General features: G+C 49.5%; 3 protein-coding genes and 1 pseudogene across 5 annotated transcripts; 2 read left to right on the forward strand and 2 right to left on the reverse strand.

Annotated features, from left to right (window-relative positions):
* Positions 1 to 1115: 1115 nt before the first annotated feature.
* On the reverse strand, positions 1116 to 2836 carry LOC147966351 (putative RING-H2 finger protein ATL49). The gene has a single exon (XM_087528826.1). It carries the CDS (start codon positions 2635 to 2637, stop codon positions 1288 to 1290), a length of 1350 nt encoding a protein of 449 aa, XP_087384952.1. The 5' UTR covers positions 2638 to 2836; the 3' UTR covers positions 1116 to 1287.
* A 13285-nt stretch (positions 2837 to 16121) lies between these two features.
* Positions 16122 to 19809, forward strand: LOC147966352 (putative E3 ubiquitin-protein ligase XBOS32). Its single transcript, XM_087528827.1, has 10 exons — positions 16122 to 16823; positions 16955 to 17014; positions 17126 to 17197; positions 17279 to 17454; positions 17528 to 17688; positions 17800 to 17858; positions 17947 to 17993; positions 18080 to 18220; positions 18689 to 18780; positions 19043 to 19809. Exons 1-10 carry the CDS (start codon positions 16629 to 16631, stop codon positions 19540 to 19542), a joined length of 1503 nt encoding a protein of 500 aa, XP_087384953.1. The 5' UTR covers positions 16122 to 16628; the 3' UTR covers positions 19543 to 19809.
* Positions 19810 to 20725: 916 nt separating this feature from the next.
* LOC147966353 (putative LRR receptor-like serine/threonine-protein kinase At3g47570 pseudogene) lies at positions 20726 to 21845 on the reverse strand (annotated as a pseudogene).
* An 844-nt stretch (positions 21846 to 22689) lies between these two features.
* Positions 22690 to 27287, forward strand: LOC125530921 (U4/U6.U5 small nuclear ribonucleoprotein). 3 transcript variants are annotated; one of them, XR_007293016.2, is made up of 4 exons: positions 22690 to 23394; positions 26695 to 26805; positions 26896 to 26966; positions 27045 to 27287. XR_007293016.2 is itself a non-coding variant. In XM_048695335.2 (2 exons), the coding sequence occupies exon 1, from the start codon at positions 22779 to 22781 to the stop codon at positions 23388 to 23390; it is 612 nt and encodes a 203-aa protein (XP_048551292.1). In that variant the 5' UTR covers positions 22690 to 22778; the 3' UTR covers positions 23391 to 23394; positions 26695 to 26993. The 3 variants fall into 3 exon arrangements, 1 of the variants encoding a protein (XP_048551292.1); XR_015608847.1 differs by having other exon boundaries at positions 26695 to 26966; XM_048695335.2 differs by lacking the exon at positions 27045 to 27287 and having other exon boundaries at positions 26695 to 26993.
* The last annotated feature ends 674 nt before the right edge of the window (positions 27288 to 27961 follow it).

A 27961-nucleotide genomic window follows, 5' to 3' on the forward strand; every position in this document is an offset into this window, starting at 1 on the left:
GTACTAGGTGAATAAGTCATTCACGTAGTTCTAGGTCGACAATTTAACTATCTAAATATGTATTATATGAGACAAAAAATATATATTTAGAAACTACATCCGTGTAGAAATCTATTGATATACTTTTCATGACATATAACACATATTTAATTCCTCAAATCGATGATCTAGAACTACGCGAATGATTTATTCACCTAGACGGGGGTAGTATGTACGAGTAAATGGATTAGCGCAGGTTTCCGTGCGGCTCGCGTGGATGGCAGCAAAATTTGCCTGGTCGGGACGGGAGCATTGATGGGCGGCTTAACTGCACCGGCAAAATGCCAACCCAGCTCCGGCTCCACCGCCGCCGCTCCAGATGAACTGAAAAATCAAAATGTTAACCGACAGCCCAGATGCCGTTTGACCTCGCAGTAATGGCGTGGTTGCATTAAAATTTCTGACTCAAACTATTAAAAAGAGCAGAGTACAGTGTACAGATCGCCAGGCCCAGGAGTAAATGCAGCAGTGGAGTATGCTGGTAAACTTCTGAATCGCCGGGTCCATGAAAATTTTGAATCTTTGGTGACATGAACACCAGTCCAAAACTGCAAGCAAGAGCTCCTCTGGTTCAGCTCTGGCCCGGTTCCGTCGTTCAGTGCCACAGCCAGCAAGCTCCTGGGTCTTCCTGGAGGTGATGACAGGAGAAAAATCCGCGTTGATCTGCATCTTTTCACAGCCGGGGCCAAGAGATTCAGATCAGATGCGTTGCCGAACTGGACAGCATATGCGCGCGTGGCTGGCCTCGGAGGAGCGAAAGCGACGCCGCCGAATTCCCGGAAGCTACCGACCGACGGAGGAGAGGACTGTGGTGGCACTTGCTCACATGTGCGATCACGCGCCGACAGACCAAACAAATCCCGCTTTCCAACTGCGCAGCGCCTCCCTTGGCCCGCCTCCGCATCGCCATGATTGATTGGCGATCGCTCTTCACCGGAAAGAATCCATGATTGATGATGCATGCAGCTCCGATCTGCCGCTCCCATGCAAAAGTCGCCGGGTGTTCGTCGGTGGTTCTCGATCGGTTGAAAACCCCGGAGCAACTGTCAAATGAGTGGCTGCTGATCGAGCTGATCTGAGAGCGATCTCGTGGGATTTACAGGTTTCTCGCCGGTGCGAATTTGCAATCAATGGCGATCTACAAGGACGGAGAAAGAAGACGAAATCCTTATGACTAACTGAACAAAAGAAAGAATTTGTTTCCTTTTTCTCTTTTGTTGGGGTGATGATCGACAATGGTGATGGTGGTCACGAGCAGTCTCCGACCCGGTTGGATTGCTGCCGGCCGCCGACGACCCAGAGCAGGGTGCGGCGCGCGAACGACGGCCGCTCCTCCGCGAGCGACGACACCACGCTGTTGCCGCCGCCGCTGCCCGTCTCCACGTCGCCCCAGTCCGCCTCGCTCCCGCTCTTCCGCTCGCCCCCTCCTTCCTCCTCGCCCTCCTTGCCGCTCCGCATCGGCCACCGGAACGACACCGTGCGCCGCCCGCCCGCGTAGGGGTCCCCTTTCCGGGACGACGCCGGCGGCACCATCCAGATCTTGGACTCGGAGAAGCTGTCCTTGGCGAGCTTCGCCGCGGCGGGCAGGCCGGGGGGAGGCTGCTGCTTCCGCGCCGTCGTGGCGGGGATCACCGGGTAGCGGAGCGAGGAGGATTCCCCGCGGCGCTTGGACGCGCCGAACTCGCACTCCGACATGGCGCCCCCGCCGCGGCGCGCCCGGGAGAACGCCGGCCGCTTCTTCTTGGGCGGCGGCTTGGCGATGGCCACGCGGAGCGACGCCTGCTCCTCCATGACGTACTCGTAGGAGCCCATGGAGTGGCACCGCCTCTGCCCGAGCCCTGCGTCGGCGTCGGCATTGGCGTTGCTGCTGGTGCCCGCTCCGTCCGCTCCGCTGGCGTCGGCGACGGCAAAGGCGTTGCCATCCACGCACATGAACTTGCCCAGCTTCACCTCGACCACCTCCTCGGCCCCGTCGCGCCCCGGGACGCGCACGGCCGCGCCGCTCGGCTCGGCATCGGCGCGCCTGGCCGAGGCGGCCAGGTCGCGGGAGCTGTCGGCGGAGTCGAGCACCATGAGCACCGGGCTGCAGGTGGGTTCGAGGTCGCCGGCGGCGAGGAGGCTGCGGCGGCAGAGCGGGCAGGTGGAGTGCGAGAGCAGCCAGGTGTCGATGCACTCGAGGTGGAACGCGTGGCTGCACTTGGGGAGCAGCCGGAGCTGGTCGTCAGGCGCGAACTCGCACAGGCACACGGCGCAGTCGAACGGGTCCTTGCCGCCCTCTCCGTCCCCGCCGACGACGACGTTGCGGTAGAGGAAGACGGGGAGGGCGTCGATGAAGGCCTGGTCGACGCCGGCGTCGTGGAGGTGGAAGAGCTGCTGCAGCTGGCCCTGGAAGGCGGTGACGCTCTCGGCGTCGTCGCGGGCGGCCCGGCGGCGGCGGCGCAGCCGCAGCAGGTGGCGCGCGAGCAGGTGCAGCAGGCCGCAGACGAAGAAGACGATGGCCAGCACGGCGACGATGAAGAGGATGCTGGGGCTGATCTTTGTCTCCACCGTCTCCAGCGCCGACGACCCCGCCGGCGCCGCCCACGACGAGTTGCTCATGGTCCTTGTACTCCGCACCAACCTACTATGACTCCAAGCAAGCGAGCAGCTACGGATGAGAGCCCGAGCTCGGCCTTACGATCCGGAAGGATGGTGGAGCCTCGGCATGGCAGCCATGGTGGTACTTGCGGGATTAGGGGGAGGGAAGCTTTGCGTGGGGGGTCGCGGGGGGGATAAATTGGGGCAGAGAGCGACCGAGGTTAGCGTGTGGGGGTGTAAATTAGTCGTGGAATTAAAGCGGCATTAGGTGCGGGTTAGGACATGCAGGTGCGGGTCACTGTTGCGGGTGAGCTCACCGTTGGAGACGGCGGCCACTGGTACCTACCACTAGTAGTAGAATTATGCATGCAGAGGGGAAAACCGAGAGGTTGTGGGTCGTTGATCTGCCTGCGAAAGGGTGTGTGCGGTCGATCTGATTTGACCGACTGTGGCACGCAGGCAGGCTCATCTGCATCTGCCATTGTTTTTGCTGGTTCCGTCGGTGTCGGGTGCGCTTGTTTTTGGCCGTTCCTGAGCAGGTTCGGTGTGTCGCTTTGGACCGTGCTGCAGAGGACCTGGAATAGAGTGGCGTGGCCATGGAATTGAGTATTGACTTTTGCAGGTCTAGTTTAGCGGATAGTTAATGACGTGCGCGATGCGTGCTCTGCCTGCCAAGTAACGTACTCTGTATTCTCTTAAACAAATGCAGAGTACTGTAGTATGCTTTGGATACGATACGGTGTGTTGTCCGTTGGGCCATCTAGGCGGAGAGGAGGCTCCGTTGACCTGCATTCTGAATCTCTTCCACTTGGTTGCTACTACTACATTGTACAATGCTCGGCACGCGTGGAGCCGTGTGTCCATCATTGCCGCCCAGCATGGCACTGTTGTGAGGGACGAAACGGTTGGAACCAGCTCCTTTTCAAAAAAAAAAAAGAGAGAGAGAGTATGGAACCAGCTTCCTTCCGGGTCCGGCTCGGACAAAAAACAATCATGGTGTAGCTGCATCAGCACAGGCCTGTGATTCTGATTCGGTCGCTACTGTGGCGCTCTCTTCCTCTTCGACCACCCTGGCAAGTTGGCAATGAAGGAAGGAAGCAGTGTAGCACCGATGAGGGAGGAAGACAAAAAACAAGCATGAGCACGTGAATCCCGAGGCGGATTTTCAAATCCAGACGCTTGCTTTCTTGCTGCGATGTGAGACGGTGGCCATGGCGGTACGTACTGACGGTGACGGGTCGGGGTTTTGGTTGACTCTGCATGCCAGGTTTTATTTATTCTTCTCCACACGGCCTTTTATGGCGCGGCAAGACCGACCCAGAAGCTAGCCTGCCCAGCGCCATCGGCCCTGTTTGGATCCTAAGTTAGAGTTAGTTTTAGTTAGTTGGGCTCAAGTAATCGAAAAGTATCCAAATATGATGGGTTAGTTTAGGTTAGTTGGATCTAACTCACTCCAAAAAATTAGCCCACACTAGAGGAGCTTATTTGGGTAGTTGGATCTAACTCACCCCAAAAAACTAGCCCACACTAGAGGAGCTTATTTGGGTTAGTTTTTCTAGGTCCACTAGAAAAAATAGTAAAAAAAGTTATCCCTCCCATTCGAACATGGTTCAAAATAGTCAAATGATCGAGAAAGAATATTTATTATCAATCTAACCCTACCATCCAAACAGCTCTTTGGTTAAAGTTAGTCTAGTGTTAGTTCAAGATTAAAATCTAACTCTAACCTCTAATTAAATTAGAGTATTCAAACAGGACCATTGAACTCTCCTCGCCCGTGCACGCAATGCAATGCGCCGCGTGTCCTTGGCCATGAAACGCCCGCGGCACGTCCCGTGACAGCTGACACTCTCTGCTAGTCTCGCAGAGTCGGCAAGCGGCTCGCGGAGTCAAACGCAGCGTCAATTCACTACGGAGGAAAGCGGGCGCGCGGAGACGAGAGCGGAGCGACGTAGGCTTTGGTCCTACCACCTTCTCTCTACTCCCGGCCGTAGCGACCGACGGTGAAGCAAGGCCGGCAGCAGCAGTCCCCGTCCGGATGGCGAACCGAGGCCGAATCCACGTACGCCGACGGGGTAGCGGCCGGCGGCACGAATTATGTGCACCTGCTCGCATACGTACAGCCCGTGCGAAAAAACTGCTCTAACCCGCCGTGTAACCACGTACTGCAGGGCTGATTAACAGAGCCCAGGCCAGGCGCCGGTCGGCCACGGCCAGCACTGCCGGACGGGCCGGCAGCTCTTCTGTCGGCGCACACGGGAGCTAGCGCGCGTCGCCTGCCTTCGATGGCGCGCGGTTCATGCACGCGGTCGGTGCTGCGTGCGCAAGTGCGATTGCCACCTCGAGTTGTATCAGCTGGTGAGCCACCCCGGGCCGCCCGCGCGCGCACGGATCGATGGGCGGAAGGGTTTGACATCCCAGACCGAGGCGATGGCGATCGGTGCGTGCGTCCGTGCATGCCGGGCCCGTCCAAAGTCTTCTGTTCTGCTGCCGGGCCGACCGGCCTCGGCTCCTCTGCATGCCCCCACCACCCATGCGGTCTCGGGAAACGGGAGCCGTGTTCCGCTCCATCGGTCAACGTTAATTGTTCTTCTCCTCCGTGAGACATAAGCCTTGTTTTTTTAGATAGTCTCCATCGGGATTTCTACCTGCTCTGTCCTTCGAAGCTTCGCTCGAGCTGTCATATTCGTACACCTACATATAAGGCTGGTCATAGTGGGGAGTAACTTAGACTAGTGTCATGCATATGACACTAGCCTAAGTTACTACTTTCATAATGCGAAGTAACATAATAGTAGTATGTTAGATGGTTTCATTTATTAGCTTGTAGACTCATTTTATCTTGAAAAGCGCTATGTTACAGTAACATATTATGTTACCACCTCTCATTAATTACTTGTCACATAAGCAACAAATTCTTGAAGTATGCTATGTTACTAGCTAAGTTACTCCCACTATGACTAGCCTAAAAGTCGGGTGTGTCCAGGGCACATCTAGTCATCTAGACGTGCTCTAGCTATTGCACATCTAAGTGGCTGAATCAAGCAGAAAAAAAGAAGAAAATATCCACACGAATCTCAATGTAAGATCAATGACATAGGACTTAGATGTGCAATACTTATGGCACATCTAGCTGTACTTTAGCAAAACTGATAAGAGTCCTATTCTCCTCCCGAGATGAACACTAAAATCGAAGAAAATACTAAATGTTTGTTGTGGCAAACATTGACAAATATTTTTGTATGCTTAGCAATTTTTTATCACTAAATGACATTAGTGAAAATCATGGCAAAAAAAAACAAAATCAACACTCCACACGACCTCCACGGATGTCCTTACGTGGTACAAAATTTCAACCACACAAAATATTTATCAAAATTTATCGCAAAAAAGTTTTATTTTTTATTTTTTTTAATATTCATCCAATCTAAGAGCAAGTACAATAAGAGCATGGTTAATAGTATACACTGCCGCCGGCTATACGCTGTTGTCCGGTTATCTATAGCCAACCTTGTAGCCAGCATGTACAATAGTTAGCCGGTCATAATGGAAAATATCATATACTAGTCTGCATATGATACTACCTCTACAGTGCATAGTATCATTGTCTGGTATCGTAGTAATTGTCATGCATGCCACATACTGGTACATCATGATACTCAGGGGGTGTTTGTTTCCAGGGACTTTTTTGTGTAGGGACTAGAAAAAGTTCCTCTTAGAGACTTTTTTACCAAACGGGGGGGGGGGGGGGGGATTTTTTAGAGACTAAATTAGACATTTGGGACTAAATGAAGAAGACTCTCAAGAAGAGTCTTTTTTGGGACTTTTCCAACAATGCCCCTCCATGCATTCAATGACCCGCCACCCCATGGTGTTGTTTGATTGTTATTTTTTCTATATACTAGGGGCAACATGGTCATTTAATATCCTCTAGGAAGGGAGGGACTTTTTAGGGACTAGAGACTTTTTAGTTGGGACTAGAAAAAGTCCTAAGACTTATGAACCAAACGGGGCCTCAATCCTCCTTTTTATATTTAATTGTGTGCCAACTCAACAAAAATGCCTACTTGGACCATTTGCCCAGCTGGAGCAATTTGACACACCTAACAACATCTACAGCTGGATATATTAAATCCGGCACCCTATATGTTCGCGGACACGCCCAAGTGCGGTCGTGTACAGTGACTGGTCAATAGTCAAAATGACGTGTTCACAGTTGTGTATTAACCCATGTCGTGCATGCAAATCGAAAGAAAACTATGTAGGTGATTAACAAAATTCCGAAACATAGAACAACCCACATATGAAAATTATCCAGACCAAAAGTCGACAGAGGTTTAAACAACACAACTCAGTTGTATGAACGAACAAAAATCTTAAAATGCAAAAAGAGACGGAGATGACCGAGCATCTTCACTACCTTTTTGCCAATCCTTTGCCCTTTCGGCCACTAGAGCGGTTGTAGCCATCCGTGTGGCATCGGCGGTGGGAGGGGGTCATCGGAGCCATGGGTGACGTCGGAGTCATCGAACAAGGAGTTGATGTAGTCGACCATCTTCTGGGCGATGTTCCACTGCTTCGCTGCAACCACCGCCTTCTCTGCAGATTCACGCCCCGATCACTCGGTACGGAGCCGGATTGCCTTAGCGTTCTTCCGACCGAGCTAGCGAGCGCCAGTCTCTGCCGTCGTTAGAGAGTGGCGGACAACAACCGTGAGGAGCTTCTCCTCCGCATCGGGGTTCGACAATCCACTATCCAACCATTCTGGAGGTGTGGTGGTTATCATATATAGTCTTTTATATAAAAGTTTTCCGTTCAAGTCTTGGCTTAAACAATATTTATTTTATTTTATTTTTATCAACTTAAAAAGAACATTTGTCCAATTAATATTGGATATGGATTATTGTTAGAAAAATATTTTTTACTTATCTATAACTATTTCAAAAAAATACTAGAAATATTTAAACATATATAATGTATGGTGTAAAATGAGGTGATACATACTGGAGTGCGCACAACGTGGTAAAATTTTCACGTATCATTATTTTTCTTACCATTTTATGCATTAGCTAAAGCATGTTTTTAAATCTAAAAAACAAAATACATTGAAATAGATTAATTTCCCACCAAAATATACAATGGTTCCTTCTCTATATGTATAGCATATACATGCCAAAGGCATGACTGCCTCATTTGAAATAGAATAGAGTAGTACCCCCTCCGTTCCATAATGTAATGCATATAGATATTTTAAAATATCAAAAATGTATATAAACTTGGACCATGTTTATAAAGAAAACCATTTATATCCACAATATCAAAAATGTATAAAATATGAAACTAAATCTTGTAATGAATCTAATGATACTATATGTTTGGCATTCTAGATGTAAATGTTTTTGTCCACAAACTTGGTCAAATTTTATGATATTTGACTTTAATACATTTTGCAGGATTTGTTATTTAAGTAGTAAATGACGTTTGCTATGCGTGCCCTGCCTACCAAGAGGTAGTGTGCTTTTCTCTTAGACAAAAGCAGAGGGCAGCAGAGTACTCTGCTTAGCGGTAGAGTAGTTTTTTGTGCAGGATACGACACGGTGTTTTGTTGGGTGGCCTAGGCAGAGGAGGCTCTGCTTGACCTGCAGACCGGGCATTACTCGTCTCTTAATTTTTTTCCACTTGGTCGCTACAGTTTCAGTTCTTTTTTGCTTCAGCGAAAGTCAGAAGCTGGGAATGTATTTAAATTTTGATGATGTAATGATACGACGCTGGCGTCTCCGCACCACGGCCAGCCATGCCGGGAATAAAAAGGGCACGCGTCGCGTCGAGCTGTGTATCCATGATCCATCATTGCCGCCGCAGCATGGCGCTGTAGACCTCCTTTCTTGCGTTATCACAGTAGCAGACGACGACGCCACCTGCCTGAACCTGCCGCTGCCGGGGTCCGGTTCAGACAAAACGTTATCATGGTGTAGCAGCACAGGCCTGTGATTCGCGACGGCGTTTCTCCCTCTTCGATCGACACCGTGGCAACCCGGCAAAGAAGGAAGAAAAGAAGAACCAATGAGGAAGAGAAACAAACAGCCGCACTTGAATCCCGAGGTGAATTTTGAAATCCAGATGCTTTGCTGTGCTGTGATACGGCTGCCATGGTGGTACTGACGGTGACGCGTCGGGTTTAGGCCAACTCCACCGCGCAACCCTATCCTGTCCGGCCCCGTCCGTTCGGGGTAAAAGGAACAAAAAAGACGGCCCCCAGCGCGCGGGAGCAAACCGATTTTTGTCCGCTTTGTGTCCGCTTTCGACTCATCCGCGGCCCAAGTTTGTGCCGCTTTTGGGGTAAAACGGACACCACGCGGACACGCGGGTCGTCAGCGCCTGTCCTCCCTTGGCCCCCCCGTCAGTGGCACAAGACGGGCCTTTTTTTATCCGCCCCCCTCCCTCCCTCCGGCCGCACCCCCTCCACTCTTCCCCACTCTTCCCGTCGCCGCCGCCGCTGCCATTGCAGCCGTGCAGTTCGGGCGTGAGCTAGCCCAACCCCTTCCCCTCGGCGCCGCCGAGCTACCCAACCATGGCCACCTGGTTTGCGCACCCGCCAGCCGGTTTTGGGGCGGATCCGGTCGGTCTTGAGCTCGGCCGGCTGTGGGAGGCCGGGCCGCGCCATGGACTAGCCGGGCACCTCGCCGGAAGGCCCTGGCAGGGCCGCAAGGCCACATGCAGGCAGTGGCTCCTCTTCTAGCCGCTCGGATCTGCACCGTCGGCTGTCCGCCAGCAGATACACGAATGGCGGTCGGCCGGGCTCGGTGCTTGCCCACAAGCTCGCCGGCGCACCGTTGCCACTCATTAAGTGCGACCACTGCCCAAGGATGGTCGTGCGCCGCGTGTCTACAACGCCGGAACATCCCGGATGGGTGTTCATCAAGTGCTTAAACGATGGGGTATGCGCTTTTTTTAGCTTCGGTTTGTGCTCTAGATTTAACTAGTTGTACTAATTTCAAATTTTGTTGTGTAGAACGGATGCAAATTTTGGTATTGGGAAGAAGAGTACATCGATATATTGATAGAGCGAAATTTAGTACATGTTCGTGCACTTTTAGCTAGCATAGAGGTTGTAAATGGGACAAATGCATTTGATGCTAGATTAGAGGCTAGACACGAGACTAGGTGTGAGGAGGAAGCAACATCGACTTCCGACTTGAAGAAGAAAGGAGGATGCCAGATCGAGCCTTCTGGCTTGAAGAAAAAAGGAGGATGCCAGATCGACCCTCCTCCACAGATCAACAACGAGTGCATCGAGAAGGCCCTAACCCAACTCAAGGGAGCAGTTATGAAAATTGGGTATCTTCTAAAATGTATTCTTGTGGTTCTTGTTTTCTTTGGCCTTACTTTACTAGTCAAAATGTGATGATGCATTTTCCATGTACCAGGAATGAATGATGGAATAAAGTTAAGGACTTGCAAAGAAATAATACGCGGACAAGATGCGGCCGGGATGCGTCCGCGCGGTGGGCGGACGGCCACCGCATCCCAGGACAGGCCCGGACACGACCCCAAATCCCTACCCAAAGGGACAAAAACAGGACAAAACGGATGTCCGTTTGGGGTCGCGCGGTGGAGTAGGCCTTATGGTTGACTTTGCCAGGCATATTTTTTCCTCTCCACAAGGCGGCAGGAGACCCATCCAGAAGCGTGAAAATGAACAGAACCGGCCTTTATTTGAAACTTCAATATAAAATGATCCCAATCCGAAAATATTTCACGAAATAGTCCTTTTTTTGCATGACGCCCCGGGTTAGGGTGCCATGGTAGCGACACGTAGCATTGCGCCCCGGCATAAGGCGTCATGCCAAATAGCATGACGCCCTATCCCGGGACGTAATGCTATCTAGCATGGCAACTTAGCCCCAGGCGTCATGCAAAAGGGGCCATTTCATGAAATAATTTTAGATTGAGACCATTTTATGTTGAAGTTTCAAATAAGGGCCAATTTTGTCCATTTTGGCACCAGAAGCGCCATTGAATTCCCTACCCGTGCATGCGAATGCGGTGCACCGCGTGGCCATCACCGTATCCCGTGAGTACTATGAGGGTGTTTGGATACGTTTTAGTCCTATGACTAAAAGTAGTGGGACTAAAACTTGCTAGCCTCACCCATGCTTGGATTCAAATACTAAAGAGACTAAAATCAAGTTATTGAGCATTTATTATCCTCCAAACCATCCAATCCAGAATTCGCATGCGTTAAAGGAGAGGAATTAAATGAGGAGAGAGAGGGCTAATACATATTTTAGTAGGTTTCTTATGATTAAAAAAATTTAGCCTCAAGACTAGTCCTAACCTCTCTTTAAAGCATGGTTAATAGCACCGCCCGCTGCTGGCTCTAAAGCAAATCCATGTCACCAAAAGCTGATCTTACAGGCAAGGCATACAATAAGCTAGCTATACACTGGCTGCTAGGTTGGATTCATTACAAATTTAATTACGAATCATGCATGCAGAGGATACACGGGATTGGAGCAAACATCCAAGCGTCGTCCTAGCGCTAGCATGCATAGCTGCATGCGGGCTGTAAATTCTCGGGGCTTGTGCTGTAGCCGGGCTGCTCACGAAGCGCCCGCTTCACTCTCTCTCTTCCTTTCTCTCTCCTCCACATAAGATTTAGTGACATGGCAGACCTTATAGCCTGCTGACTAGGTCTTATTGTACTTGCTCTTAGTCAGGGGTGCTTGAAACTTTAGCTTTTAAAAAAACTATTTTTAGTACTAAAAATAGTCCCTTGAATCTGTACTCCTCTGCTCACTAGTCTCACAGTCGCTGTGGTCGGCGAGTCAAACGCACGGTCAAGTCGGGAGTAGAGCGTGGAAGAAAGTGGGCGCGCGGAGACCCGAGCGACGTCGGCTCTGGTCGTCCTGCTACCTTCTTTGTACCGTTGCGACTGACGGTGACGCATGGCCGGCTATCAGGCCCCCGCCCTGATAGCGAGGTGGCATGGCCCAAAGCCACGTACGCCGACGGGCTGGCAGTACTAGCACCAAAGCAATACGTACGCACGAGCGCTACTCCTAGTACGTACAGTATATACTTCTCCGACGGCGGTCGTGCGGTCGGTGCAAGTGCGGGTTGCACTTCGGGCTAAACTCCGGCCGGCGCGAGCTCCCCCACGCGCGCGCGCACGGATCGGTTGGCCTTGGCCGGCGGAGGGGTTTGACATGGAAGAGGGAGACCCGAGGCGACGGCGACCGGTGGGTGCATGGCGGGCCCTTCCTTCCAAAGTCTTCTCCTACCTACCCGGCCTCGATCGGCTCCTCTGCCGCCACCCATGCGGCCTCGGGGGACGGGAGCCGTGTTCCGCTCGATCGGTCAACGTTAATTGTTCTTCTCCTCCGTGACACGAGAAACTTGCTTGTTTAATGGTCTCCATCGGGATTCTCAGCCGGCTCCGTCTTTCCAAGCTTCTGAGCTGTCATATTCGTGGCTAAACTAGAGCTTACTGCTCCTGCATGTCCATGGCGATTGCGGAGCACAAGCAATGGAGTTGGAGACTAGCTAGACGAACTAGAGAGGGAACGTAGCTTCTTGTTCTTGCCAGAGTCGGTTCGCTGCACCTAGTGCCTTGTAAATGATATTCTCTATTCTATTCTACCTTGATGAAAACTATCGCTTGTTCTTGAAAATGTACGTGCGTGATACTGGATCCATGATCAACCACACCACACGCCTGACAAAAGTGGCCAAACGCAGACACACACACACACAACCACCATTGGCACCCGGACAAATCCGATGCGTACGTCCTGGCTCACATGTGCTCCCATAGTACTACTTGAGCGGGTATCACAAGCAAGAAGCAACAAGACGGTGGTTAGTGAGAGTGGATCCCCGAACTAATTAGCAGTTGGTGCTACCTCAGTGTGTTTGTTTTAATAACGGACCTGAACCCCCAGCAGCAGCTGTTCTGCAGAGCACAGGGACCGAGTGGTTTGCTACTACGTCTACCGTCTACGTGCTCCTCCTCACAGGAACAGCTCCAAGGAGTTGCAGCCACGCCATGCCAGTCCAAGGGGACAGTATAACCATAACCAGCAGATCGACGGATCATCATCATCATCATCATTCGTTTTCTCGAGGACGGATGCTGCTACGTGCAAACTGCAGCAAAAGCAAGGGACAAGAAACAATAGGATTGTAGAGAAGTGTGCGTGGCTGATGGCGCCAGCGCCATGGACGGTACTGGCTTCTTCTTGTTGGAGCAGGGCCGACGACGGCCCGGCGTTGTGGTCCACACTCCACACGCAGTGCTTCTGTCTGCCTCGGCCCGGTAGTGGCCGTCCTGTGAACCCATCAAAGCCCAGGTCGGTATTTTTTCCCTGGCGAGTTGTTGTATCGAGTCAGTCCATCAGTAATTATCAAGAGAGAAAACGGCCTGTACGTACTTGTCTCCCCCACAGACGCACACAATGGCTGTAGCCATGGTGTTAAACAAGGTGATCTTCCGGGCAGGCTGCCACAGTGACAGTGTGCAGGCAGAAGCCAATGATCTGCAGTGCAGTTTATCGATGATTGGTATGGAGGAGGTCGATGGATCCGGTGGAGTGAGGCTGCTGCAGTGTAGGCAGTCTGTCTGACGGTACTAGTAGCGGAGGCCTTGCAGTTTTACAAGCGTAGATAGATTTGTAAAAATCACACCAAGCGGCGAGCTTGGTCAGCCATCATCAGAAATTTGCAATCATAGATTTGTAAAAATCACTGTATAAACAAAAAGTGTGGTCTTATGCAAGTACTAATTGCCAATTTTTTTCTAGATAATTTCGGCCTCCTGCTGAATTCGTCTGTTATGCTCGCTCCTTTGCGCGGTATTGGACAGGTCTTCAGAATGAGGAGGGAGAAGGATCACCGGGGCAAGGTTCAGCTGCCTTGCAGTCTGAAGCCCTTGATATGCATGCCAATGGAGGAGGGGGGAGAAGGATCAGAGGAGGAATGCCAGAGGACCAAGATCAAGATGATGATGAGAAATCTGACGCACACCAGTGAAGATCAGTATTGCTGATTGCTTGATGCCTATGTCTATGTGTTTCCTTTTTGGCAGTTTGCTAGAATGCAGGACTACTGTAATAGGCTAGTTGGAGGTTATGATGGGCCTAGCTTTTGGTCTGTGTAGGGAACTGGTAGCGGTGTATGCGGCAGTTTCAACCTCTTTCACTGTTTGTTATCGTTTATCATTTCCTTTGCAAGACACTTGCGAATTTGGACGCGGTTTTACCTTTTTGGTCTGTTATCCACTGGTAATGGAACCCGATCCCATGTTGGATCGAATGGAATTTCTAGATAATTTTGTGGACCAGAAGAGTACTCTCCTAACCCTCAACTTTGAAATGCATTCTTTCCTATGCACGCTGAGCCACAGCCGCTCCCATGTCGTCACTGACTATGCTTTGCAATCTTCTCTCAGCCATGCCCTTGTCACCACTATACCTAGCCATACCTCGGGCCGGGCCGGGCCAAGCCCGACGCAAAAAACCCAGGCCCGGGCCCGGCCCGCCCCGGTCATCGGGCCTGTTTTCTGGGCCCAAGCCCGGCCCGACCTTCAGAAAAGTGCAAAAACGACCCATCGGGCTCAAAATCTAGGCCCGAGCCCGGCCCGGGAGCAGCGTCGGGCCGGGCCGGGTCGGGCTTTTTCGGGCCGGGCTGGCTGGGCCGGGCTTCCCATGCCCAAGTATAGTCACCACATATCCGGTGCCCACGCTGTAGTTTGACTGTTGTGTGAGGGTATATTCACCAATTTTGTTTGAAGAATCACTATGGCGCGAGGAGGGGGTATCAGCACCTAAATAAAATTGCGCAAAAGTATTCCAATACTAGGCTCCTAACCTTTCTTGTGGAAGGTTATTGGTCGTAATATATGAAGTGCTTTGAACATCACAAGCTTACAACAAAAATGAAAAGCCAAAAAAGATGAAAAGAACAAAGAAAACATGGAACGAAGCTCTATAGGGCAAGAGTACACTATGACTATCGCCAAGGAGATTGTCACAATAAGTGCAATCAGAAGTGTCATTGGCGCCGTTGGAGGGCATCACGAGTCGTGATGTTGCAAATTACAACATCACCAGCTTGCTTAGCCGAATCCATTAGGAGTCTGTGAGGAGGAGATGCAAGACAACGAGTGTTATCGGCAATGTAAACATGCCTTACTCCATCGAGACAATAGTTCAAACACATCTCTCATCGGCCAATCTCATGCCATCACTGCGTGGTAATCTACTAATACCATTGAAGGGTCTTGCAAATTCCACCAATAACAACATGAACATTGAGGTAATCTACTTCCTGCAAAAAAAAACGTTGAGCACTTTACAAACTAGGGTTTGGAAATCCATGTCTTCAGAGAGTGTCGATCAACCGAGACTCCACCAAGAGCACGAAACTCACTACATTGCCATCAACCATCACCACCAGACACATATGAGCTTGGGTGGCAAAACAAAGAGCCAATGCCAAAGTCCACATAAGAACAACGAGGCGTAGCAAATGACAGCTCTACGACCCCGAGCGGCGGCAGCGCCCATCCCCCCATCAACACCGTCATTGAGGACAGCGAAGCACAACAAGGATATGAGTGGAGTTCCTCTACGATGCCTCTAGGAAGTAGAATGGCTCTCACATCCACCTTTGTTGCAGAGTTCTTCTCTCTCAGGTTCTAGCTGATGTAGCATCGGTGACACTTTTACTTTGCAATTCAATAGCGTGTAGAGGTTACGTGAACCATGTTTTAAAGCAGTGACATCGCTCCTGTGTTGGAGGCGACTATGCTCCATAATCGTAACCACTCTGTTGAGATCACCTTTGCGAGTCTTGCCGCGTCGATGACACTCTGCGCCGTGACTCATCGATGCGTCATGTGTGACGTTGGCATTGATTGTATTCTAAAATTCGGTTGGGGTATATGCAGTAGCAAATAACCACGGGGACGAGGTGTTCTCTCTCAGTCTTCGCTCGATGTAGCGTTACCGCTACGCCTTATTTGCAATCAATTGCGCGCGAGGTTGACATTGATTGCATTCTAAAATACAATGAGATATACCAAGCAACAAATAATAATCGGTCCGACGTGGTCTTCTCCCTCGGTCTTCTATCGCCCTAGCGTTATCGGTACCTTTCATTTGCAATCAATAAATAGCGCGGGAGGCTGTCGCCGACCACGTCCGTAAATCACAAGGGGCGATTATCTAATAGCAAACACATCTATCTATCTCAAAAACCAAAGAAAAAGCAAACTCCATGATGGATAAACAGAGGTAAACAATAGGGAGGGGGACTCCAAATGTGAGCTTTGTCACCCACAACTATCTATCTTGCAGGTTGGAAAAGGTAAAGCAAGCCATGTCTTATCTTGTTTGTTGAGATCAGAGTCGCCATCGCACATCGCCGTGGTGATTTAATTCAAATTTAAATCCAAGTCATTATCGTTCGTTGATTAGTTGCTGTTCTATTTTTCTAAGCCGATATAAAGTTTTTGGAAGCACCACTGTGTACGCCGGAGAGGGACGTGCCGTGGAGATTTCCCTGCCACCACCACCCTCCGCACTGCATCTCGTCGACGTCGCCGTCTCCATCAGATCATTTATTCCGTCCACCTGCCTCGCCCTCGCCGAATTGCAAGCCCGCGTTCGTGCAAATCGCCCCCCACATCCATCCCCCCATCGCTGGAATCGCGGGCGGGCGGGCGCTCTGAGGATCGAGGCGGCGTCCGCCAGTGATTCCCCCTCCGGTCTCCTGCTTTTCTTGCCGGGATTTGGGGCTGATTCGGAGGGGAATTGCCGGTCTCGGTCCCGCTCGCCTCGATCGGGACCAGCGAGCCACCCCGGCGGTTCTTGGGGACGGCGGGTTCTTGCCATCTTTCCCCAACGGCGCCCCCCTGATTTTTGAGGAATTCGGGGAGCATTTGATACGAGGCCTTCCCGTGCGCCAAAGGAAAGGTGCTCTGGCCGTGAAGACCGCGTCTTTGGGCATCCATGGGGTTCCTCAGCCTCGTGGGCAACTCCTTCGGGTGCTCGGCCTCCGGCGAGCGCCTCGTCTCCGCTGCCCGGGACGGCGACCTGCAGGAGGCGCGCGCGCTCCTCGAGTACAACCCCCGGCTGGCCCGCTACTCCACATTCGGCGGCCGCAACTCGCCGCTGCACTACGCCGCGGCGCAGGGTCACCATGAGGTAATGTCATTTTGTCTTCCAGACTGGCTAAAATGTTGACACTTATGCATTCAAAAGAACTTGTTGACAATTTGTGCTGATTGGGCAAAGGAACCACACTCACATTTGTCTGTTGCTGTTCCCATGTCTAGATTGTTTCTCTGTTGCTCGAATCCGGCGTGGAGATCAACCTCAGGAATTATAGGGGGCAGGTAAACTCAATCTCTGCTAGTGCATTTTTGTAATTTTCATTCAGTTCGACATCGGAGATGAAGTTGGTCAGTAACCTGTACTGAATCCTGTATGTTTCTGATTATGTGTAGACTGCTCTGATGCAAGCCTGCCAATATGGCCACTGGGAGGTTGTTCAGACACTGATGCTCTTCAATGCAAATGTGAGCATTTTTCTTGCTGTTTCACTGCTATTCATTTTACTGCTTGGATATGTAGTCCTGAGGCGGCGAAATGTCTTTCAGATCCACAGGACAGATTATTTGAATGGCGGGACTGCTATCCATTTTGCTGCACTGCATGGTCATGCCCGGTGCCTTCGTCTCGTGCTTGCAGATTATGTGCCAAGCATCCCAAACTTCTTAAACCAGACGAATCACAGATCGTCTGAGGAAGTTTCAGATGCTGATTTTGATGATGAGTATGTTGGGTCCATTCCTTGTTTCTCATTTATTTCTTAAATGAATCATGCAGTGACATACCTGTCTTGGCAGTGGTTTGGTCAAGATGGTAAACTGGAAGGCAGATGGAGGCCTAACCCCGCTTCATATGGCAGCGTTAAATGGCCATGTAGAGTGTGTACAGTTGTTATTGGACCTGGGAGCATCTGTTTCTGAGGTCACCATTGAAGATGGAACAACTATCGACCTTATAGGTATTTCACAACTGTTTTTCTGTTCAACTCAATAGGTATTTTTCAGCTTTATACTTCAATGCATATATGATGGTGTTAGAACTTCTAAATTCCTTTGCTTTCATCTGACAGGATCAGGTAGCACCCCACTTCATTATGCTGCGTGTGGTGGAAATGCTGTATGTTGTCAAGTATGTTCTGCTAATCTGAAGGCAACTTTGCTGTTTAGATGTATGATGATTTTCTCAATATCCGCTAACCATGCACTGTTGAATGCAGCTTCTTATTGCTCGAGGAGCCAACCTTGCTGCCAAAAATGCTAGTGGGTATGATTTTGAATTTATTCTACATACAAAGAATTGTCAGTCCTTTTGAACTCATTATGATTTGGTTGTTCATTTGCCCTATGCAGCTCAACACCATTAATGGTAGCTCAGTCATGGCATAGAAACTCTATTGAGGAAATTTTGAGTAATGAGCCAGGGGGTCAAATACGTACTCTTCCTTCTCCATATTTGTGCCTCCCACTTATGAGTATCATGAACATTGCCAGGTCAGTGCGTACTAAATCTTGCAAAAAGCTGAACTTTCTGCTTTCCAGTTGGCCTGCTCATGTGCAAATTGAGTTTGTTTAGCTCTAGAAGAAGTATGCAGTAAGTTTTTGAGGCTGTCCGTATCTTTGATTGAGAAGGCCGGGCACAATATCTCCATTATCGAAAACAAGAAAGTCTGCTGCTAAATAGGTTATCTTCCCTTTTCTGTAGTCTGCGTTTGAAAAAATGTAATAGAGAAATGAACATTATTTCCTATAAGTTGTCATCTGTTGCTGTTCATATATGTATTATTGACTTGCATAATTATTGGTCTCTTATAGTATGATCAGGCTGCTATGTTGTCCCTAACCCTGGAAACATGAAGATTGTGGCTTCTATTTTTTAACACTCCCATATTAAACTACTGTCCAGTGTTTTATTGTGGTTAGTGGTAACATCTGATGGTTAGGTGTCTATTTGCTTTGTAGGGAGTGTGGTTGGAGGTACCTAAACAAGTCACCTGTATGTATTGACCCATGTGCCGTCTGCTTAGATGGGAGCTGCTCTGTTGCTGCAGAAGGTATGCAGTGAAATATAGTCGTACATCTTACTCACATGCTATTATAGTTTAAGCAAACTGTCAGATTACGGGAAATGATTTCATCTTACACAAAAGGACATCAAAGTACTTGTAGCATGAGTGTCATATGAAGTTCATCAATCAGCTCACACTTTATGTTCTGGCACATATCCACTTGGTAACTCAACAACCGCAGGGAGTACAAAAGTAAGCATGTTGTCTTGCTTTCGGTTAATGACTGCGAGCCTTTTCACCTGTGCAGGATGCAAACATGAGTTCTGCACCAGATGCGCTCTGTACCTCTGCTCGACCAGCTACACGTCTGCCAACCCCGCAGGCGCGATACCGTGCCCGCTCTGCCGGCACCCGATCACCTCCTTCGTGGCGCTCCCCGGCACGAGCCCGATAAGGGAGCAGCTCCCTCGGAACAGCCTTTCACTGTCGTTCTGCGCGACGTGCCCGGCGGTGAGCTCCGACTCGGCGGCCCCTGGTGGAGGCCATCCGTACCGGGCCAGCAGCGAGCTCCACTGCGGCGGGGGCATGCGCATGCCGCCGATGGGGTCGTCGTCGTTCCGGTCCCTGAGCTGCCAGGCGATGAAGCTGAACCCGTCGTTCTGCATGGGCGCCATGGACACCAACCCGTGCCTCATCCGGTGCTCGCGGTTCGGGTCGAGCCTGGGCCGGTCGGCGTCCCACGGCGAGACCAACCGGCGAGGGGCGTGGCCCGTGACATTCAGCCCCATCGTCGCCACCAGCAGCTGATGAACATCATCCGGTTTCTGCCAGTTTTTGCGGCTTTTTTCGAAAGGGTGTCACATTTTGCCTGTTAGTTTGGCTGGCTGCCCCCCTCCTATCTATTTTTACCGCGGCGGGGCGGTCGAAATCCCTCCTCTGTTGGTGTCTATCATATCATGAGTAGATTTGTAGCAACATATGGAAATGGAACTATTCCTACCTACATGGGTTTGTAAATAACCTTGTGCTTTTTGGGCGAGCGATTGGGATGCAGTGGCATTGCTTTTGTTTGAACCGGTGGTTGAAGGGCTGTGAGTGGCCGGCGCAAAGGGAGGGGCGGGCGGCGCTGGTCGCCGTTGGTACAGCCCTGCATGTTTTATGTTGCTGTGCTTTTGGTGGCTCCGGTAACTGTCCGTCGTCCTCTCCATCTCCATGTGCTGCGCTGCACGTACTGCCGGAGCACTTGTTTATGATTGTTGCCATGCTTTCCTGTTGCTGCTGTCATCAAGAAGAGTTCATTGGAGATACTGGTACAATTCCGATCTTTCCTTTGTGATTATGATTAGAATAGTACACTGCTGGTCCTCCGACATTACAGGTGTAGAAGAATGATGGCGTTGCCCCGATGAACTGATTTGGCCGAGGTGGTTCGCATGATGGAAACCTGGCTGCAGGAACTTCTCCACAGATTTTATATTTCTCAAGTCACTTTTGCGTATTTTAAGAGCCGCGTGCACGTCCAGGCATAACGGCCGGGCTGCGAGGCTGTGAATGAGTGACCGGAGATCAATCACCGTACAACACTACACGGAATCGTTGCCGTCCGTTTGGCGTGCTCGGCTTTGATCTTCTTCAGCGCCACGACCACATCGCACATCGTCATCCTCTGGTCAGCCGAGTCGCTGGATCAAAGCAAACCTAGCTCCAACACAGGTGCGAGAAGGTCATCGTCCAAGCTTCCGCCAGAAAGGCAGGATCCTTGCAGTAGTTGGCCGCCCACGACCCGAAGAAGCTCCGCGGGGAATGCCTAAGGGACCCACTGCCGGAGGGTCAACTGTGCGCCGAACATGGCGTCCGTGGGTCTCCTCCCGGTGAAGACTTCAAGAAGCATGATTCCGTAGCTGAACACGCTTCCGCGATGCTTTTTCGAGAGACCCGTACTCTGCGCAATAAAACCGTAAATGGAAATTAGTCACTCAACCATATTGATTTAGGTGGATACATAATCTATAAGTGGTTGATTGAGCATGATAACAAGAGGTGGCTGATTAGGTACTTGGTGCCATGTACCCAACTGTTTCAGGCATGCTCGCACATGTCGTGCAGTTGTCCTCTAGAATTAACCTTGCAATGCCAAAGTCCGCTACGTGCGCCCCCATCTCCTCGTCAAATAGCATGTTGCTAGGCTTCAAGTCACGGTGCAAGATCAACTCATTGTGATCGTGATGGAGGTACTCCATTGCCATGGACACGTTGAGCATGATGCCTAGTCTCTCAAGGAACCCTAGGCGGCATGAACTCTGAGACTGGTGTAGGAGCATCTCCAAGCTACCATTTGGCATGTACCGAAGCACTAGTGCTCTAAAGTCAAGGTTGGAACACGTGCTGAGTATCTTTATCAGGTTGCGGTTTCGCACCATGTGAAGCACTTGACACTCGGAGTCAAAACTTCGGCTGGCCTGCTCCAGTTACATGTCGAGAACTTTTACTGCGACCATCAAGCGACTACTCAGTTGCCCCTTGAAGACTTTTCCAAAGTTTCCCGATCCCAAGATGTTGTCTTCACTGAAATTATTGGTGGCAAGCATGAGCTCATGGTAGGAGACTATCTGATGTCCTATGACATCAATTGGATCAATAGAGCCGTTGTTATCTCCCTTCTTAAGTTTCTTCATGAACCATAGGTAGAAACAAATAGCAATGGCGCCAACAGTTAGTGTAAGTGTTGGGAGTGAAAACTATAGCAAGTGTCTATTACTTGAGCGTGGTATATCAAGGCATGGCGGAAATCCTAGGCGTGGAGCACCACATAACTCGGAATTCCGAATCAAAGATTGCAATGTGAGATATGAGAAAACACCACCCGCAGGTATTTGCCCTTCTAGCCTATTGAATGAGAGGTTCAAGGTAGTCAAGTAAGTAAAGTTGGCAAGAAACATGGGGACGGTGCCCGAGAGATTTTTAAATGAGAGGTCTAATGATGTTAAGCCTTTTAGTTTTTCGAGATGTCCTGGAATTGAGCCTTTGAAGGAGTTATGAGATAGATTTAGGTAGGCTAGCATATTGATTTCTCCAAATGTTTCTGGGATACTTCCTACCAAAAAGTTGGAAGAAAGGTCCATTCGATATGTTTGCTTTAGATGTGAAGCATCAATGGGTAGTGCATCAACAGAGGAATTGTGAGAAAAATTCAGTAGGATAAGTTTATGTAGGTTGAAAAGTCTCTTGGGTATCGTTCAACTTAGTTGGTTAAAAAATCATTGATTTTTTTGATTTTTTTTACGAATATGAAAAAAGTTTACCGAACCAGTAAAAAGAAAATAGAAAAAAGGAAAAAGAAAAAAGAAAAAAATGAAAAAAAGGAAGAATAAAGATATGGAAGTAATCACGTGAGATTTGGTGGCGGGGTGGTTATTGCATCCTAGTTTGAAGCATGAGGTCGCCGGTTTGAGCCGTAACACACGAGTAATGCTACACATACATAAGTTTACATGGGTTTCACAAACAGATGGGTTGTGATTGGAGGTTAAGGGGAAGGAGGTGCCCACCCTGTGAAAATCAGGGAGGGAGTGGTTAGTTAGAAAGAAAAAATTATAGTCAGCATGTAATTGCGTGTAACTCTTTGTATGTTTAGCATTATCGGTAACACACACCCACACTTTTTTTTCCGTTTTGGAAAACAGAAAAGAGTAGATGGGTCACCCCGCGGGGGGGGGGGGGGGGGGGTATGTGCCCATTTACGAAAACGCCAATAACGGATGGCTTCAGCGCCGAATAGGTTTTGCCGTTGGCTTGTTCGCCAGCATGCACCGTGCTATTTTTTTTTAAACAGCCCAAACTCAGAGGGGCTGGTGGGCCGGCCTGTTTGCTTATTTTGCCGTGCCTGGACCGGGGAGTGCGGCCCGGCACGGTCCCAAAATGAATTTCCCCAAAGTCGGCCGCACGCGACACCGCCCTTTTTTTTTCTTTCTCTTTGGAACCCCGACGAGAGGCCGAAGGAGCAAGCCCTAGCTGGTCCGAATCCCCCCCTCCTCGCCGAACAAATGTCCGACCGCCGCCGCGACAAGGAGAGGCCCCGCGAGCGCGGCGGCTACGACCAGCCGCGGGAGCGCGACCATGACGCCGACCGCCACCGCGACCGGGACCGGGACCGGGACCGCGACGTCGACCGCCACCGCGACCGGGACCGCGGCCAGGACAAGGAGCGGGACCGCGACCGCGACCGGGACTACCGCCGCGCCCGCAAGCGCTCCCGCTCCCCCTCCCCCTCGGCCGACAGGGACCGCTCCCGCCGCCGCCGCTCCCACTCCCACTCCCACCCCCACCGGTCCCGCTCCCCCGACGCCGGCCGCCACAAGCGCCGCCGCGAGGTGTCGCCCGTCGCCGACCCGAAGGAGGACAGGAAGCCGGACCCCCCCTCCGCCCTCAAGGCCGCCGAGGAGCCGGCCCCGGTTGGTGACGGGGACGTGGACGCCGAGGAGCTGGAGATGATGAAGATGATGGGGATCCCCGTCGGGTTCGACTCCACCAAGGGTAAGTACGTCCCCGGCGCCGACGTCAGCGGCGTGCGCGCCGTCACCAAGCGCCAGCCGCGGCAGTACATGAACCGCAGGGGCGGGTTCAACCGTCCCCTGCCGCCCGAGGTCAACCGCTGAGGAGGTAGGCTTCCTGATTTTCCTTGCCCTTTTTCGTTTCAACTGTAATTGATTTCAGTTCTGCATTTGCTTGCCTGTAGCTTACGGCCCAATGTGAATGATAGCGAAAAGCATGTACTGTAGATCTCTTGAATATGCGTGGAGTGTAACTATGCTAAACCTGTTCCGCTATTTGTGAATTTTGAATTATACTATTGTGCAAAGAACTCTTTATATCCTGAAAAAAAGTTACAGAGCATCATGTTGAACTGATGTAGAACAAGGGCACAGCTCAAATTGTAGCGACGAGCATATAATCATGTTAATTCTGACTCTTTACTGAATGGGGTGCACCGTTTAAATGCTAAACTTTCTGACTCGTATGTTAAATGTCTGTTTGCTGTCTTCTCTTTCGGGTACATACAAATGCGGATAGTGGGGTTAGAAATTGTAGAGCCATAGAAGGAAACATCTTGGGCATATACTTTGAAGTTAACATCATAGTTCTTTCTTGTTCATCTATTTGATTGAATCCCCACGTTTCTAGTAGTTCATCATTTTCTGTTTGTAGGCTATCTTCATTACGGTATTGCTTATTGGTCTGACCTACTGTCTGCTTCACCTGTCAAAAATTTACGGAACATGTCTGCTTTCCAAAATTCAACTTCAAAACCATTTTGTTATTTCTCTGTAGTCGAAATCCTACTAATCAGGTATGTTGTTGGTAAATCTATTCAAGTAAAGTCCTTCAGATCCTGGGGATGATGGTGCTCCTTTCACCTATTTGTCACTGACAAGGTTATGCTTAATTGCTATATAGGATTACTGACTATAGGAAATGATATGTTTTAAGTTTTATCTAGTTCCGAGCAATAGCGTGACAGCATATCTGATATTTGTAAACCCTTCACTTGCCTTGAAGCTTATTATCATAAATCTATTCTTGAACAAAACTCTTTTCTTTTTATATTTGTTCCTTGACACAACTCAGTGTTTGCTGTACAGGGCTCTGTACTTCTAGCCTGTTATTACATTGATTGAGTTTTTCATATTCTGTTGAGATCGTACAATATGATTTCAGATATAAAACGTGTAAAAAAAGTCCGATAAGAGGAAACCCCAAGGCTTGTGAGCAATACCTCTCCAGACAGATTTAGCATGAGACTGAAAATAATTTTCTATAAGCCATCAGTTTTCGAACTTAAATCTCCTTTTGGGCTTGTGAAATTATTATCAGTAGACACCAAAATAGGTGTATGATCACTGATGATGATAGAACCTTATAAACATCAGTGTTAGGGAAGAAGCCACAGCATTCAGCATTAACCAAGCACCTCTCTAGATTTTCATAAGGGCATGTACAATGGTGGCATATGGTTACATATGCCCCATGACAAAAAGTAATTTGAAGCACCTACATCTATTTTTTCTCCCCAATGCAAGCTACCATTAGTGGGTCTCATTAAGAAATAGAAAATAAAAGCTTTAGTACACATGCATCTCTACTTTTTACTCCAGCATTTTCAGCTTTTGTCACCGGACCACACTTTTTCTCTTCAAGCACCCGCCTCCTGAAGAGGATCCCGCTTCCCTATCCGAACCTACTTTACGTCATATCCGATCCTACATGGCATGTGAGGCATCACCTTGAGGCTATGCATTGTACATGCCCTAAATAGGTTCTGCTTGTTAGTCCAAGTATAAGCAGGACCACTAAAAACTAAATCAATTAGGCCACACTGCTTAACAAGGTCACAAAATGCACGCATATGGTATATATTAACATTAGGAGAGCTTTTGGTTTTTTAGAGGAAAAGGGCCACAGCCCCTGCTCCATTACTCAGAACGAAGCACAGGTCTCAGTTTATTACAAGGGTAGCACGCGGAAGCCAGCAGCTCACTGCTTCAGCCAAAAGCACCACACCAGGCGCTACAGAAAACAGAAACTAGTCCTGAAGACAACATAAAAGGAAACGCCCACATGGCTCACACAGCCTAAATATTCAGATAGCACCCACAGCTATAGTAGCAAACGACAAACACACGGCCAGCATCTACTCACATCGAAGCCTTTTCCCGTCTTCCCACTTCAGCCAGGATCTGGCCACATCAGAAGAGGGGGGCTTCTTGCCAGCAGCTCCAGTTCTTTCGAACACCACTCCAGCCTGCCCTTGACATGGCCTGAGGATAGGCATTCCCACGTAGATAGATTCAGCGCAGTTTTTCGCCATATAACCTGCATCCCAGGCCAAGCAACAGGATTGAAAACTGTGTCATTGTGAGTTTTCCAGATAGCCCACAGACCAGCTGCATGAATAATATTAATTGCAGCAAATCCATCTCCTCTAGACCAACAGGAAGAGAAAGACATCATATTGATATCCCCTCCATATCCAGTTAGTCTAGAAATAGCTTTCCAGAATTCAGCTGCAATAACACACCCAAAAAATAAGTGATAGCAAGACTCCAGCTCAGCAGCAATAGGAGAGCTTTTGTCTACATCATAGAGAGTGTTGTTGAGATCTCCCATAGATAAGATAGGCTTGCCTAAGTTATCATACACAAAAGAGGCAATTTGATCCCAGATCTGACTAGTTTGACGGTGGGGGAGCACCGTAGACGCAAACTAGTGCAAACTCTACCCTAGTGGCCATTCTTACAACCGAGGCTAATACTTCACGAAAGCTAGAAGTATGAACATTAACTTGGACATCATCATTCCACATGGGCCATAGACTTCCTGAGCCCCCCTGATGGAACTACTACACTATCAACATTCGACAACATCGAAACAGTTAATTAGATTAGCCGTATTAACATTAGAAGATTTGATTTCTGAAACGTAGGTTACCTGAGCATTAGTGGAGCACATAAGATTGGCAAGATATTCCCAATTTTTTACTGCCGAGATCCCTATCCAAGCCCCAGCAGTTCCAAGCGATTAGCCTCATGGCGCCTCAAGGGCTGGTGCCACTGCCCCATCCACATCCACATCTTCATCGTACGGATCTTGTTCAATTGAATGTAATGTCTGTAAGTAGATTTTTTTTTTAAGTTGCTTTGTTGATTATACATTTATGGTATTAGAACTGATTGATGTTGTTAATGGATTTTGCTCTGATGCTTTTGTCATGGGGATAAGCTTGTTTCAGATTTTTTGGATCTCCTTAGTAATATGTGGACTATTTATTAGTTGCACTCCTTCAAGTTAGCTCACTCTCAGGAAATTGTTCAACTCATGGATATGTACCACAACTGCGCCCACATTGTTAACGAGTACTGTTCATTTTCTGCTTAGCTAATGGAAACGTATGGCCTTTTGCAGGATCATGTATCAATGCAGTATACCTCGTTGCCGGATTGCAAACTTGCAGTGGACTATTTGACTTCTTCGCCGGCCATAGCAAGGGTTGAGCTTCTACTGTCTACCAAGCATGTATAACTTGATGGCTAGTTACTTTGCCAAACTTTGAAGACTAAAGACATGTAGTTCTCGTTTTCATCATTTGCTCTGTCGACAATCCAGGAAAAGATATTGGTGGCGTGTTTTTGGAAATGTGGTTTAGAAATTTACATGATGTTTCTGCACATAATTTGGTGAGCATCAAGAGCAATGTTTGTGTATCTCAACCGTTTCTTAATTGCCTGTGCTTAACATTTCTGTTTCTATCTTAGTATGTTTTTCAGGCATGCACCACATGGAATGGAACTTCTTGTGATGATTGCATATGTGGCTGCAGCATTATTACAGTTATGAAGATCATAATATGCTGTTCTATGTATCTGTGGTATCATTGTTTTCACCGGACAACTGTGTCATTTTACCTGTTTCTTTGTGCTAAATTGGATTGATCTATGTCGGTGAATCATCAATGCAACAGGGGGGAAAAGAAGTCGTTATTCCTTACAGCTGGTTAATATACAGGAATAGTTAGATTTTCACTAGGTAAATGTTTGCCCCTGGAGAATCATTCTCCTCTGAAGTAGCAAACGATGTCCCACCTCCTCATGGCTCTCCCCAGCTGGAACTTCACAGGCAGGCACCCTTCAAACCCACCTTGATCTGCCCGGCGCTTGAGACTCCGTCGTCGCCGCCTGTCTTTATCATCAGTGAGTCGCGCGCTCTGCATCGCCGGCGACGGGCACAGCGGCGGGAGGGCGCCCTCCCTTGGCGGGCTCTTGGGCTTCCCTGGCTCGTCCTCCCACCCAAACGGTACCTTCCCGGTTGCCGCGGAGTACACCCTCATAGACCGTCCCAGCTCATCGCTGCCAGAGCAGTGCTGCAGGAGATGGGTCGGCGAGGTGGTGGCCTCCATGGATTTCGCCTTCGCTTTCTTCTGCTTTCGCCTCCCGTCGCACTCTCCTGTGATTTTTGCTTATGGTCTTAACTGTGATTTCACCTCTGGTCTGACTCTCTTGGTGCAACGGCACGGCGGAGGAAGACCAGTTTATATAGGGCCAGGAAGGGGTCGCCGTCTCCATGGTGTGCTTGCTAATGAAGGTTTGCTTTTCGCAAAGTCAAACGCTTGGTTTTAAGGCTGCTAAACACAGCAAGGCAGCTTTTCTTTGTGCTTTGGTTTGAAGATCACGGC

Source organism: Triticum urartu, chromosome 6A, assembly GCF_056163025.1.
Source record: "Triticum urartu cultivar PI428250 chromosome 6A, HENAU_Tu73, whole genome shotgun sequence".
Classification (NCBI taxonomy): domain Eukaryota; kingdom Viridiplantae; phylum Streptophyta; class Magnoliopsida; order Poales; family Poaceae; genus Triticum; species Triticum urartu.